The sequence below is a fragment of the Rissa tridactyla genome, chromosome 4, assembly GCF_028500815.1.
Source record: "Rissa tridactyla isolate bRisTri1 chromosome 4, bRisTri1.patW.cur.20221130, whole genome shotgun sequence".
NCBI classification, from domain to species: Eukaryota; Metazoa; Chordata; class Aves; order Charadriiformes; family Laridae; genus Rissa; species Rissa tridactyla.
Window position 1 is genome coordinate 48710652 of NC_071469.1, and position 14823 is coordinate 48725474.

General features: G+C 57.7%; 1 protein-coding gene across 1 annotated transcript in view; it reads left to right on the forward strand.

Moving 5' to 3' along the window:
- ALX4 (ALX homeobox 4) overlaps positions 1–13439 on the forward strand; it is a 40345-nt gene extending 26906 nt beyond the window's left edge. Inside the window, 3 exon segments of the mRNA XM_054199850.1 lie at positions 2542–2852; positions 10835–10963; positions 13054–13439. Coding sequence (XP_054055825.1) covers positions 2542–2852; positions 10835–10963; positions 13054–13377 — 764 coding nt within the window. The 3' untranslated portion in view covers positions 13378–13439.
- Positions 13440–14823: the final 1384 nt, after the last annotated feature.

Sequence of the window (14823 nt, forward strand, 5' to 3'; positions counted from 1 at the left end):
TTATTTATGTACTTATTACTCCATCTCTACTGACTCTCATAGGCAGTAGGTCTGCCTTGCTGCAACTTTCTGGAACTGTTTCATCATCATTAGTTTTGAAAAGAATAAATATCATGGCTGTAGCATACAATTTACCCAGGCTGTGGGGCAGGGCACTGTCCCAGCCCGTTTTGGACGGGCCTGTCCCCCTGCATCCCCCCACAGCGGTGGAGCAGCTCAGCCCATCAGTGGGTGCAGGTGCAAAGAGGAAGCAGGGTGACACTGGCCTGGACACCGGTCCTGGCACCCAGGAAGTATAAATCTTGACAAAATATTCCTAAGGATCAAAGTGAAGAGAGTTGAGCTAGACAACATCGGGCTTTGCTGAGCTTTAGAGGGAGCTCCTCAAAAGCCCTAGGGAACAGTACTAGAGGAAGCAATAAATCTGAAACCACAGTAGGGTGGCAGTGGCAGATAGCCCCTGCACGTCCAGTGCCTTCATCCCAGTTCTGCCCCTAACTCCTCTGTACTAACTTGGGCAACTTTTTCACAAATACCTTTCATAGCTCACACTCCCAAGCTTAAACTTGGGTCTTTCTTGCCATCGTGGCCGAGAACAACAGCTACATTTCATCCTCCTGTCTTCACCCCAATCACCTTGATGCAGTCTTTCCGCTGTGAGAGTGAGAAAAGGGCAAGGATATGTATATCTTCTCACAAGCCTGCTCACGGGCTTTTGGCTGTGAAGCCATGACAGAGCTGTTCACAGAAGGACTAAACTCATAATATACAGTGAATTAGGTGGTAGGATGTTGTAACGAGGGATCAGTGCTGGAAAAAATGGGAATTTCCAGAGACATGGACTAAGATGCCTGAGCTGTCATTAAAGACCCTGGATATGATGCTGCTGAGGGAAATCTCCCAGTGGGGGACATCACTAGATGGTGGAGCTGTTTCCCAGAAAGACTGATCTGGGACTGAGGACATTTAAAAATAGGCTAATGAGAAATTTTAAAAAAATAAAATAAAAAAAAAAAATAGCCAGTCAGCTTGGTAAGGAAAGCACAGATGGGAAGTACTACTACTGCACCCTTTCTTTCCCAGACCTTTCGGAGCCGAGTGTAGCGGCCCAAGGCTAAACCCTGAAGTACGGCTACCATGTTTTTTTGTCCAAAGATCCCAGCCAGAAATGTGGGCAGAGAGGACACCAGGACACCATACTGCACAGCACATGCCCGGTGGGCCACCTGCTCACACAAATCCCTCTTCTTCTGGTCTGGGCACAGCCTGCTGCACGAAGCAGCGGCAGGAGGCAAGGGAGAGCCATGGCCACTTGTCACCAGAGGCGCTACATGCCACTGGGTACCCATCAAGATCCTGCTAGCATGGCAGGGGTCTTGCTAATGAAGGGGGCACCACCATTGTTGGAGGCAGGAGGTGAGGAGGAGAGGATGCCCCATCACAGCAGCCTTTGCCTGTGCCTGAGGGCACGTACACCTGGTTTCACTCATAGCTGCTAAGCCTTAGAGAGGAACCAGCTCACTGCAGCGGTTGAAACGTCCACCTCCTGCTTCACGGTACTGCTCTCGTATGTCATGGCCTGTTAATTATTAATTGCTCAGGGCAGTCAGGCAGGAACAGCCTTCCAGGCTGCTGTCAGACTCCTCTCATTTCTCTCTGCCCCACACACAGGCATGTTTTTTTGTCCAAAGATCCCACCAAGTTTCCACAGGTGTCTCACATCAGCCTTTTCTGTGGCACTGAGGGCCGTTCATTGCTGCTTTGCCAAAAGCAGCGCAAGTCCCCGCAGAAGGCTGTGGGGGTGACCGGGGGTGTCAGTCAGGAACACCTCTGCTGGCACACCACCGTTGCCTGGGGATGCATGAGCAGAAAACAGATCCCACCGAGCACCACGCGTGGCTGCGGTGTGCCCCTGGTTTTCTGCCATGTTTTATTCGGTAGGGGAGCACGGATGGGCTGGTGACTGGTGACCATCCTCTGGGTTTGGGTCCCTTTGTTCTCAGAGACCGCCCCTGTGGCTGGGACCAAGGAATGTAGTCTTCCACGGCGTTCAGTCCCACTGTGGGCAGTGGGAGGGTGAAGGAGGGTCTCGCTGGGGTGCCATTCCAGGCTCGTGGAAGGGAATCAGGAGGACCTGGTAGAGCTCACCCCAACCTTCCCTTCCCCAGCTGTGCTGGCATCCGTGGGCTGCCAACAGCCCCCCCGCCATAAGAGCCAACTCTTCCCTCGAGTAGAGCCCAGCCAGGTGCCCAGGCCACCCCTGAGCTGGGTGCCAGCACCCCTGAGGCCGAGGCCGGCATCTTTCCTGTGCCCGCCCAGGGAGCCCCCTGCCTCGCCTCCCTCCTCCGCCTCTGCCCAGGCTGGCGTCAGCCTCTCTGCCCGCCTGTGGGGACTGCTGCCCAACCGCCATGGCCAGCTGTCATTGGTTGGACCAATTCATTGGTCAAAAGATTTACATCTGCTTCCCTCTCGTCTCCCTCTCTCTCCCCACCCTGCTCAAACCTGCCCTCCTCTCCCCTCCCTGCCCTACCCCCCAAATAGGTAAGGAGAGCAGTTTGGGAGAGGCCGACTTGCAGCCCAGCTCCGACCCTTCGGGAATGGACAGCAGCTACCTCAGCGTGAAGGAGGCCGGGGTCAAAGTGCCCCAGGACAGGGCCAGCACGGACCTCCCCAGTCCCATGGACAAGGCCGACTCGGAGAGCAACAAGGGCAAAAAGCGAAGGAACCGCACCACCTTCACTAGTTACCAGCTGGAGGAGCTGGAAAAGGTCTTTCAGAAGACCCACTACCCAGACGTCTATGCCAGGGAGCAGCTAGCCATGAGGACAGACCTCACCGAGGCTCGTGTACAGGTAATGGGGGTGGCCTGGGGTTGGGCGAGGGGTGGGCGAGCTGCGAACAAGCCCCTGTTCTCTGGGGAATGAATCCATGAGACCTGCAAACTGGTTGTCCCTTGCTGTGCCTGAGGTCCCCTGCAGCCCCACCACAGCCTGCAGGCAGCCAAGCCCGACCCAGAGCCTATGCTGCGGGCTGGCACACCAATCCAGTGTGCTGAGGTACATCCATGTCTGACAGAACAAGAGGTAATGGGCACAAACTTGAGCATAGGAAGTTCCACCTAAACATGAGGAGGAACTTCTTTACCCTGAGGGTGGCAGAGCACTGGAACAGGCTGCCAGAAAGGTGGTGGAGTCTCCGTCTCTGGTGACATTCAAAACCCGCCTGGACGACTTCCTGTGCAACCTGCTCTAGGTGACCCTGGTCTGGTGGGGGGGTTGGACTAGATGATCTCCAGAGGTCCCTTCCAACCCCTGCCATTCTGTGATTCTGTGACACTAGTGTCAGCTCCTTAATTTGGACTGGTGTCCCGAGCTGCAGTGTTCAGAGAGAGGCCTCTTGTCCTTGAGGCAGATAAGCCTCACCACCACCCTAAACAAAGCTACTACAAAACCTACTTTCTTCAGGAGACTCTGCAGGGAACACAGGTTCATTAGGCTGAGTAAGAGCAAGCTTTCCCGCAGTATGGGCGCTTTCTGGCAAGATGGGGATGTGGAGGTGACCAGGACGTTCAGTACCAGAGGGTATGAGGTGGTACAGGAGAGGCAGCTGAGCAGGCACTAAGACTGCACGAAGCCTGGTGATCTGGAGCAAAAAAGTGCTCCCACCATCTTGGAAGAAGCAGGAGAGTCAAACAGCTGTGCTGCATTCTCACCGCCTCCACCCACACAGGTGCCACCTCCCATGAACTAGCTCCCCTGAACTGACCTGGGCGTCCAGCAGAGCCAAACTCCGCACTGGAGAAGTGAATGATTCTCTGAACACTGCTCTTTCCTCTGAGTCAAGGTTAAACCGAAGGCCTGGCAGAGCTCAGAAGCATTTGCAAATAGGAGCACCATCACTTGGAGCGGGCATCTGCAGCTCATGCCTTGATGGCCATCAAAGGTTCTGCTGAAGCTTAGGCTCTCTCTCATTCTCCAGTCTAGCTAATCCTGTGACTTCCGTCTGCAGGCATTTATCAGCTCACCACTCCCAGAACCTGCCTTAGCGTTGAGAATAGCTAGCGTGTGGAGGCAGTTGATTATCATCTTATACCAGGAAGACTCCCAGGTCCCAGGCAGTCCAGCTTTTCCTCTGCTCTAACATTTACAAGCAGTTGTTGCAAACAGTCAGGCCAGCATCCTTTCATAAGTACATTTTTCTGTATATATATCCTGTAAACACATCCTTTCTCTGTACATTTACTTCCAGTTTCAACTAGCTGCGGGATTTTTCTCATCTGCTTGCCTAAATTGGTTTGCAATGCTCTTCTTCCCCACAGCTGTTTCTCTTCAGGCCGGACATGGCTGCATTTCAGTAGAAAGCAGCGCGATTCCCGTTGGTCCTGCGCGTAGCGTGCTGAGCACTGCGGGATGGGCAGGGGAAGGCAGCGCTGAAAGCACCAGCTCTTTGCTTCTGCCGCTGGACGCAGCCCTTGATTTCCCAGGGACACATCACTAGCGCTGATGGGGTCTCCTGGGAGGCCAGGCGCAGCATCAGGTTACCGACTGCACGGTGCATGAAATTCCTTTAGCTCGGGAATGGGAATGAGGTGCTGGAGGGTGGCGGGCTCCTCCTGCTCGCCTCTGAGCCCGGGTGTGCAGCTAGCACATCCCAGCTAGTGTGCAGGGCTGGCCAGCAGAGCCAGGGCGGGCGAGCCAGATGCATTCCACGAGTTCGTTACATGTGAGCCATGATCTCAGGGTTTTTTTTTTCACCACTTTACCACTGGATAACACTGCAGCCGACAGCAGAAGCACCTCCTCAGGCAGCCAGGAGGAAATCTGGCAAGGGGAGGGGTGGACAGCCTGGGGGTTTCACCCTGCCCTGAGAGAAGCGCCCCAGCAGCCCGCCGGCATGGGCAGCCGAGAACAGCCCCTCTCCTCTCCCGGCCGCCAGCTTGCACCTCTCACTTGGGATGGCGATGACAGGGCTCATATAACAGAGCGTCTGAAGGACTTGTCTAAGTGGCCTGGCCGCTCGAGCACTTACCCTGGGGTGAAAGGGGTAAGCACGTGCATTTCACTCATTCCCCCAGCCCCGCTGGGAAGGACCCTGTCCCTCAGGCTGCGGGCTGGCACCCAGCCACTGCCCCATGCTGAAGGGCTGCCGTGCCGTGGGGAGAAATGCAGTCTCCCTGTCACTGGCGAGCGAGAACCTGCAGGCTTGTGCCGAGTGCTGTGGGTGCTGGCTGGGCAGGCTCAGGGGCACCCCGGGTGCCAGGTATTTCACGTGGGTTCCCAGGGGGTTGGGGTGCTGGCTAGCGAGGTGCTCAGCCTTGGCACGGTGGTGGCAGCCCCTATGAGGCACGGGGACACAGCCTGGGGTGGCATGGGGCTCTTCTGCTGATGGCACAGGGCTGTGCTTCCCACGAGGGAGGCTTTCGGGACCAAGGCCTTTGTGAATCACCCTAGCGCCTGTCTCCAGCTCTGGGTTATGCTGTAGCTTGTTTTGGCTTGGCTTTGGCCTCCCACCCCTCTGGGCAGCTCTGCTCTGCAGTGCCTCCCCGCTGCAGCTCCGAGGGCATCAGCTTGCAGCTGAAGAGCGGGCACGGGCATGGGGCAGCAGCCCAGGGGATCAATGGAGAAGCAGATGCCTACTGCAAGGACCAAGGGCCCAACCAGCACCAAGGCAGAGGGTGAAAATCACAAATAAGTCACGAGCCCCTTACTTGTTTCCTTCTGCAAGCCAAACAGCAGCCATGTACTCAGGCGCCTGCTGTCAAGCTGGCAGGGGCTCTGGCTGCTCTGGGGTGTCTGGGCACACACCTACTGCAGCCTCATGGGCTTCGAGGGGAGCTCAACGGCCCCTTTTCCAAGGAAGGTACGGTCCTCTAAGGGATGGCAAGCATCCTGGGCTACTTTCATGGAGGCCAGCTTCACCTGCCTGCAAGGCTGAACCAAGCAAAGCAGAGCGGCAGGAAGGCGAGGTGCCCAGCAGGTCTGAGGTGTGATACTCCCTCCCACAGCTGAGCCAGCTTTTGGCTGGAGGTCGTCCCCTCTGGCCAGGCTCGGCTCCCCAGGGAGCACAACCAGCCACCGCGCTGCAGGCAGGGGCAGATGCAGAGCACAGACAGGCAAGCGGCAGCTCTGTTTTCTTTCCATCCCTTTCCCAAGCTCATGCTTCATTAGTGAAAGAGCTGACGGAGACCTCGGTGCCTGGAGAAGACCTCATGCCAGCAGCGGGCATGGGGCGGGCCGTGCTGTCTGCGGAGTGGTGGCATCCCGCAGCCTGATCCCTCTTCTGCTCCATTCCTCTGCCTGCCTTGCTTGCCAGCCATCGGTGCTGGTGTCTGACAATGTCAAAGCTAATTCCCACTGCGTTTTCCCTGCCTGCCCGCCGCGACCTGGCCTCTTGCAGCCAAGTTCTATTAAGCTACTGCATGTCCCTGTTTTCCGACATGGGAGCCGTGCGTAAGCCCTGCGCAGAGGCAGAGCCACCCCACCAGAGAGAGGCTGCTAGGGCTCGGAAACAAACCTGCAAAGGTGTGCACTGTTTCCGTGTAATCCTACATGGCATGCATACCCCATTCCTTTCTCCTCCTCTTCCATGTCTGGGGCTGCAGAGCCCCAGAAAGAGTTCCTGCTTGGTACCGGCAACTGCCTGAGCTTCTTCCAGCCCATCCAGGGCTGCAGCAGATTTCTGAGGCGATGACACTGGAGAAACGTGGTAGACGCACACGTGTATTCACACACGGCTCCTTCCCCTTGCAAGCAGACACACACACACAAGCCCACGCCAGCCCAGCTTTGGGCTGCAAGTACCTCTGCCTCCCGGCCTGCCCTGTGGCAGAGGAGAAAGAGCTGGGGCTGGAAGGAGGCTTGGCGGCCAGGGAATATAACCCCTCAGCCAGCCCCCCCGCCCAGAGCCAGCCTTATGATTGCTGGGACCATTAATGAAATGTTTTCGGCGGTGAGTCTGTGATGCAGCGGGGGCTTGAAAGTGAGAGGGAAATGTCAAACTCCGCTGTAGCAAAATCACCGCCTTGGAAAAAAAAGAAAAGAAAAAAAGCAAAGCAAAGCAAGAAGTAATATATCTTGATCCCTTTTCCCCCATAAAACCCTGGGAGGCTGGTGGAAGGAGCGGAAAGACTGAGCTAAGCCTGCAGGAAATTAAACATGAAATGAAAACAAGCTCAAGTTATTCAATTCTCTCATCCCAGGCTCCAATTTCCCATTCCAGGCCACTGATAAAATGGTGTCCAGTTTCAGCGCTCAAGGATGAATTCTGGCTCTGTTCTTGCAGGCTGGAAAGTAAAGGGCTGGTGGCCATCTCCGGGAAGAGGGCAGACGGCCTGGCCTGTACCAGAGGGATGGGGTCCTGGAGAGAGAGAGAGAGAGACAGACAGACAGACAGACAGAGGCTGAGCAGAGGGAGGAGGGCAACAGGGCTGGAGGACAGGGATGGGCAGAATGGATGGTGCGGGAGAGCGGGAGCACGTGAAGCTTGAAGGCGGTGGGCAGCTCTTGCCTGCAGCCAGGCAGCGATGCAGCGAGGGGGGCTTGAACACAGGGCATGGGGCACCGGGCTGCATCCAGCCCCACAGCTGCCACCAGCCCACCCTCACGTCCGCAAAGGCCAACCTCCCCCTCCGCCGCAGGTAGCAGAGAGGGGAAATCATCTTTTTCTTTAACCTGGAGGAAGGACGAATGCAGCAATGCAGTCCCCAAATATCCATCCATGGCCAGAGCGTGAGGTGCCGGCTCAGCCCATCCAGCCGTGCCCGGCGCGGGGTGCGTGGGGCCTGGTGGCAGGGGCAGAGCTGCAGCGCCAGCTGGGTGCCAGGGTGGTGGCAGCAGGACAGTGAGCAGGAGCCTCCTGCTTTCTTTGTCTCAGGCCGTTCCCGGCCTCTCCACCCCCCGCAGCACGTCAGCTGTGTATGCATATGGATTTAGGTACCAGCATATGGCTGAATGTTTATGGAGACATGAAACATTTTCTGTTCTGTAGAATTTTATAGGGCTGATTTGGTACATCAGGGCTTATCAAAGCATTGTCTGCAGGAGTCAGATAAATGACATTACCCTACACTCCCACTCTAATTGTTAACACTGAGACGCAGCCCACAGCGACTGCTTATCCCTGCACGGAGTACCTCATCCTGACCCCAGAGGACACGCTGCACCGACTGCTGCAACCTCAGCTGTCACATCCCTGTCCCATAGCAGCCTCGCTTGACAGAAGGTGACAGGCAGTGAAAGGAAAATGGACTTCTGTTGGGTTTTAGATTTGCTTTTTAAAAGCAGGTGTCTTCTAAGACTGAGGAAGCCAGGAAATACTTAGGATTATTTGGTTTTTTGCTGACATCGTCGCACTATCTATTGTCCTGCCTGACCCGTTTTCCCTGAAGCACTGTGGAGGCCTGGAGACACCTGAGTGCAAGATGCCAAGCAGCCTAAAAGGACCTGGACCAGAAGAAAAAGGAGAACTTTAAAAAGCAGTGCAAACCTTGTCGCAAGCGTTTTGGAGCAGTGTCTCACTGCCAGCCCTCAGAGCATCTCCAGTGCTCCCAGGCTGAAGGCATTCTTCCTTTCGGCCTAAGGTGATGGTTTTCCACAGCTTCCCAGCCCACCAGCCGCGTGGGCATTGGCAGTGCAGGAACTGCCAGTTTAAACCATTTTGCTCTGCCAGCGCCAGTTCAATCCGATGCGTAAATGAGGAGCAGCAGAGGAGAAGCCTGTGCTGGAGACCCTGTTCCGCCTCCGCCGGCCCCGGGAAACCTCCCTGTGGCTCCGTCAGGGCGGCTGCCCGGCTCCCGGGAGGGATGCTCAGCCAGGCTCCCCGGCTCGGCAGCGCAGGTGTGCAGCCGGGCTGGCGGGCAGGCAGGCCGGCCGGTGCCTTCGCCAGGCTAGAGGAATGGCCGCATATGCCTGGCATATGTTCGCCCCAGCCTTGCGAGCAGCCAGCGCTCTGCTCCCTACCTGCTCTCCACCCCTCTGTGCACAGCGGGGCCTCCTCCGCCCGAGGAGGAATCGGGTCACCACCGCTAACTTTGAATCTGCAGATCAAAGCGGCATCATCTGGGCCAGCCCTGGGACTGGCCTGCAGCTGGGCTGGAGCGGCCGTGCCAAGAAGAGGTAGAAGAAAAGCAGACAGATGCCTGGGGCATCAAACCCGCTCCAGTAGGACACTCTTCATGTGCAGCGTGTGCTCAGCTGGGATTATGTTAGGCCCTTTCTGCTGGTGCTTTTTGCACCCGCTGAAAATCCTCGTAGGGTTTTTGGTTCGGGGTGGGGGGGTAATATCAGGTTACTGCTTTGGGTGTGGCCAGTCCGGCTGGCTTGTGGATGGCCCATGCCAGTGGCATTGCCATGGCCGCGGGGCAGGGCGCTAAACCCTACACCATCTGCAGCCCACATGGGGAGGACGTGCCCGGGGGCCGTACCGCCTGCTCCCCGCGCCGAGCAGACCACAGCACATGGCCAGCCCCTCAGCTGCCCACTCGTACCGCGGGGCTGGCCGCGGTGGGGAGCTGCAAGAGGCCAGCACAAGGCTGCCTGCACGGTGGGGAGGGGGAAACTGAAGCAGGAGAGCCTGAAATGACTCTTCCAGCACAAGCTCAGACCAGAAACCACAGAGCCCGTCTCTCCCTGTAGCAGCTTCTAGCTGCGCTGATGCAGGCTGCAAGTGCCACCGCTCTCCTGCCCCCTCAAAAGCCGGCCTGCCCCCCCACCCTGTGCCCAGTGCCCGGCTCGCCCCACCATTCTCCACAGATGTGAGCCTCCCACCTGGCGCCTGGTTGCCCCAGCTGCCCACCAAGCAGCCGGGCTGCCCCATGGCCAGGCGCAGGCAGGGCCGAGCTGTTCGTTAGCGATGCCCCCCCCCTCCTCCCCCCCCACCGGTCACCGTGTAAAACTCGAAGCAGAACCGAGCGTCTCTAGGGCTGCTGCTTTCATGCACTGGCGTGACCTGCACAACCCAGCCCCTGGTGATCGCCTGCATCTCTCGCTGCCTTCAAAGCGGCTCTTGATTGATGTGTTTCCCTGACTCACAAGCTTCAAGAGGCTTTGAAGACACTGGGCCAGGCTCTGATCTCTCTTAGGCTGATGCAAATCAGGAGCAATGGTGCTGACAACAGTGCAATAATCCACACTGATGTCAAGCCAGTAAAAATAAGAGCAGAAACAGAGTTTTGGTCTTTCCTCTGCCTTGAAGGGATCTGGGCAGCACTGTGAAGCAGAGCGCTGCAAACCCTGCAAAGAAAACTCGGTGAAAAGCAAAGGACATGAAGCTCTGTAGAGGGCACTTGTCCTTTCCTGCAGCTAAGGAGGGAGGGGTGTTACACTTTTTATTTTTTTTCACAGTTAGGAAAAATAAGACTGAGAGTTCAGTGAGAAAAGCAAGTTCTCAGCCAACGGCACCATCAGAAGCCAGGGTTAGGCTCGGGGAAAGCCCCAGCGCGGCTGGTTTCAGCCTGGCAGCAGCACACATGGGTGTATTCACGCGTCTCTGAGACTGGCTGACGGCACGAGAGCTGCGGCCAGCGCCGGGGTAACACCGATTCAGGGGCGCGAGGAAGATGGGTTATCCCAGGGCAAATCAGGCCGTGGGAGGCAAGAGCTGTGACTGTCCCTAGACAGGCAGGACACCGAAAGCCGGCCATCGCCTTTTGTCTGTGGTGCTCCCAGTCTGTGAGGGCAGGCTGGCTCCAGACCCCCCGGGGACGTAGGGCAGGATGGCTGCTCCCCTGTGGGGCTGGTGTGTGAAGCCCTGCCTGCCCGTGGGCTCCCCAGGGCTGCCGGGCTCCCAGTCGCTGCCGGCCCCCCTGCTCACAGCCCCCCTGTCGCCCTCTCCCCAGGTGTGGTTTCAGAACCGGCGAGCGAAATGGCGCAAGCGGGAGCGGTTTGGCCAGATGCAGCAGGTCCGGACCCACTTCTCCACCGCCTACGAGCTGCCCCTGCTCACCCGTGCTGAGAACTACGCCCAGGTGAGCGCATTCCCCGCCCTGGTCCATCTGTCCCGATGCCAGCTGGACACACCACTTCTGCTCCTGTTCTCCCCCCCAAGTGATGCTTCCCTTCTCGGGTTCATCCACCTGCCCTCGGGCAAGGCTGCAAGAGCGCCGGGGCTGGGGCTATATGGCCAAGCACTGAAAGGCCAGGAGTTACTTAGCCGGGTGTCCTGCCCAGTTCCCTTGTGCCCTGGCCCGAAGCAGCCGTCTCTAAAGCAGGCACCAAGCCCAGCCCTGCGTGATATGGTGCGGCCACCCTTTGGCCACAGGTCACCCTGCTTAGCACGTCCTGTTACGCTGTCCTTCTCCCGTCACGTGTGCTGCTGCCCGCTAACTTCCCACTGGTTTGGAAAAGGTCCCAAAGGCTATTTCATGCGTAAAAGCCAGTAGTTCTCAGGAACACTTCTTGTTACCCTGCCTAAGTTTCCATGCTGCTTCTTTAGGCAGCTGGGCAAAAGCATTTTTCCCCTGGCAAATTCCCAGAGCCATCTCCCAGTAATGGGCTGTGGTACCCACAGCATGCTCAGTGACGTCTGGGGATGCGTCCCATGGGGCTTGTGTGTTTGTGCTCCAAAGGAAGGGTAGCAGCAGCCTTCTTGGGGTATCTGGGGCTGCTCCGGGGTCCTGTTGAGATCATTCCTGCCCTGGCCCAGGAGGCAGGTGACACAGCTGCCTGGGAAACCTGTCACCACAGTAGCCTCCTAAGCACTGGCCCAGCCGCTGTTTCACAACACTGCCTTCAGACGCTGCCAGGGCAGATGGGCGTTCATTAGCTGGAGGGCTAGGCTGTGCCCCCACAAAGCACTCCCTCCATCCTGCCGACTCCTCTTCCCGCCACCCAGAATTTGCTGGAGGGCGCAGTTCTGCAGGCGTGATGCTCTGAACCCGACTTGTCCTCGCAGATCTGCTGGGAGCCCTCCCCGCCTGACGCCCCGTCTGTCAGCTACCTCCCCAGCCAGCGCTGCACCAAAGCTCCCCCGCGGCCAAGCCAGGAGCGTTTGACCTCTCTCCTGCTTGGCGTCTCCCCCAAACTGAACAAGAAGCCCTTATGAAACAGCTGAGAGATGCCAAAGCAGCTTTTCAAGCAGATGACGCTCTCAGCAGCCTTTTCAGCACTCCATTCTCTTGCCTTTGTAACTTACACTGCTCCCTCCCTCCATGCTGCCCTCCTCTCCCAGCCCCAGAGATCAAAAAAAATGAAAAGCAATTTGCAGGAGGTAAGAGATCAGAGAGGGCCCAAGGGTGAGGGGTGCAGCGGGGCGGTGGGATGAAGGGCCCTTTGCTCTCTCACTCCAGCCAGCTGCTCGCCTCATCCCCGCTTTCATCCTGCGTGCCTGTGTCCACCCCCCCCAGCCGCAGTGCACCTACTCCTGCTGGCACATACTGAGCCCCCCCCTCTCTTCTTCTGCAATATCCTTTTATGAGGGACACTGCAGGAGCCCAGATGGCTGCACGAGGTGGCCCCGCAGGGCTCTGCTCTGCAGCACAGCAGGCAATGCTTCTGCAATGGGCAACAAGAGGCAGGGGGGCTGCAGGCAGCTCAGCTCCCATGGGCATGTCTGTGTGGTACGAAAAGCCTTTGCCTTGGCAAAACTGCCCCAAGCTGGGGCAGGAAGGCAGATCAGCCGCCCCACAGCATCCCTTTCTGCCTGTTCCCCCTGTGATGGGTAGGCCCACAGTAACACGGTGGATGGTACCAGGTTTTCTGTGTCGAGAGCATTCCTGCTCCAAAAAGTGCTCGTGGTACCAAAAAATGAAAGAGAAATGGCTGGGAGCGGGAACAGATGAACAGAGAGACACTATGGCAGAGGAGGGGCACAGTCCTGCTCCCCTGCAAGTTAGTCTCGCACACTCCCTGCCGCTGTCCGGGCTGGCATACAGATTTTGGAGGGGACCCACTGGCTCAGGGCGGGCTGTGGAAGCCACTGCTTGCAGGGGCCAGCATGCCGCATCCCGCTGCACTGGCTGGCCCCAGGGGCCAGGGCCGGACACACTCTCTCTCCCCAGGCCAGCCGCCGGCCACATCCCACACGGGACAGCCCTGACACTTCTTTTCCCACCCCCAGATCCAGAACCCCTCCTGGATCGGCAACAACGGAGCTGCCTCCCCCGTGCCTGCGTGCGTCGTCCCCTGCGAGACGGTGCCCTCCTGCATGTCCCCCCATGCTCACCCCCACGCGGCCGGCGGCGTCTCCGAGTTCCTCGGCGTCTCCGGCCCCGGCAGCCACGTGGGACAGACTCACATGGGCGGCCTCTTCGGCACAGCCGGGATGAGCCCTGGCCTCAATGGCTACGAGCTGAACAGCGAGCCGGACCGCAAGACCTCCAGCATCGCTGCCCTGAGGATGAAAGCGAAGGAGCACAGCGCCGCTATCTCCTGGGCGACATGACAGGGCTGCAGCCCAGCGCCCGCCAGACACGGAGAGAGCACATGGGGACAGCCCAATAAATCCATCCGCTTGGACTCCAGACAGCAGTTGCCTCCTCGGGGATCTGAATGCAGCACTTTTAGCTACCCTAGGCATATAAAGTACATATGTTAACGTAAGTGGAGTATTTCCAGCATGAACGTGGCAGCTCCCAGCTTCCTGGGATCAGGCAGGGAGAGGGAGGCTGTGGAGCAGCACCTCTTCCAGTGAGACCTGGGTCGGGATGCGTCCCCTCTCACCACCACCTCCCCAATAACCTGGGCATTTTTTCTCCCCACTCCTTTTTCTGACACCAGATCTTCCTTTCCAAAGAGCAAGAGCCGGCTGGCATTTCAGCGGCTTCCCCCACCCCCGTACACACACACACACAAAACATCCCCTCCTAATTTGTCAACAGTGTTGCTCAGATCTGTTCTGCCCTGGGCAGGGGACTGGATGGGGACTCTGGCACCAGCAAAGAGACACCTCTCAGGCTGCTCCTGTCTTCTTAGCAGGAGCCACAACTTCCCCCAGCTGAACGGGGAACAGAGCTGGGAAGATACCCAGGGCTAGAAAGAAGGCAACATTATCCTGTCTCCTTCTACCCTGCTTCCTTCCTCTCCATCTTGCAGTCTGAGGTGAAGCACGGAGCTGTAGAGGCCTGTGAAGGGGATGCTTTTCTTCCCAACAGGGCACGGTGCCACCACGCTGGGAGTCTTTGCCCGCTCCCTGGTCACCTGGCGGGCACCCCAGCAGGCAATAGCTTCCCAGCACGGCCGGCTGCCTCAGGGAGCACCTGAGGTTTGCTTTGCCACGGTCACGGTCAATGTTGGGGGTCACGTGCATGGTGGGGCAGCAAAATGTCTCCTCTGGCTTTCACTGGGTCAGGAATTACTACCCTCAATTTAGAGACAGCAGCTATGGCAGGGGAGTACAGCTACTGTGTAAATCCACAGGTCCCCATAGAGACTGCTCTGAGAAACAGCTCAAGCGCTAGCACACAGCCACGGTTGTGCGGGGCCATCAAATTCCTCACACGCCTTGTCCTGGGGTCAGATACGTGCGGTGACAGCCCCTCCCTGCAGCCCTGAACCCCAGGGCTCTGCTGCACGCAGCCGCGGCGGGCATCTCCGCACGGGGGACGGCACAGGGACCTGGCTGGGAAGGGACCTGAGGCTGGACAAGGTGGCATTGCCCCATCTCCAGCCACCTCGGATCCTCTTCACCTTGCAGAGGAAGCAGGAGACACCAGAACTGGCCTGGTTTGTCTGAGCCAATGTGCCTCCCGCTTTTCCTTCCCGGCGCTCTTACCTGCAACATCACTAACTGTTAAGTGAGTTCTCCTTTGCAAGGTTAAATCTTTTACAAGATTTTTCAATGATCTTGTAGTGCTAGGAATAATTTTGGAACACCCTTTTGCCCCACTGA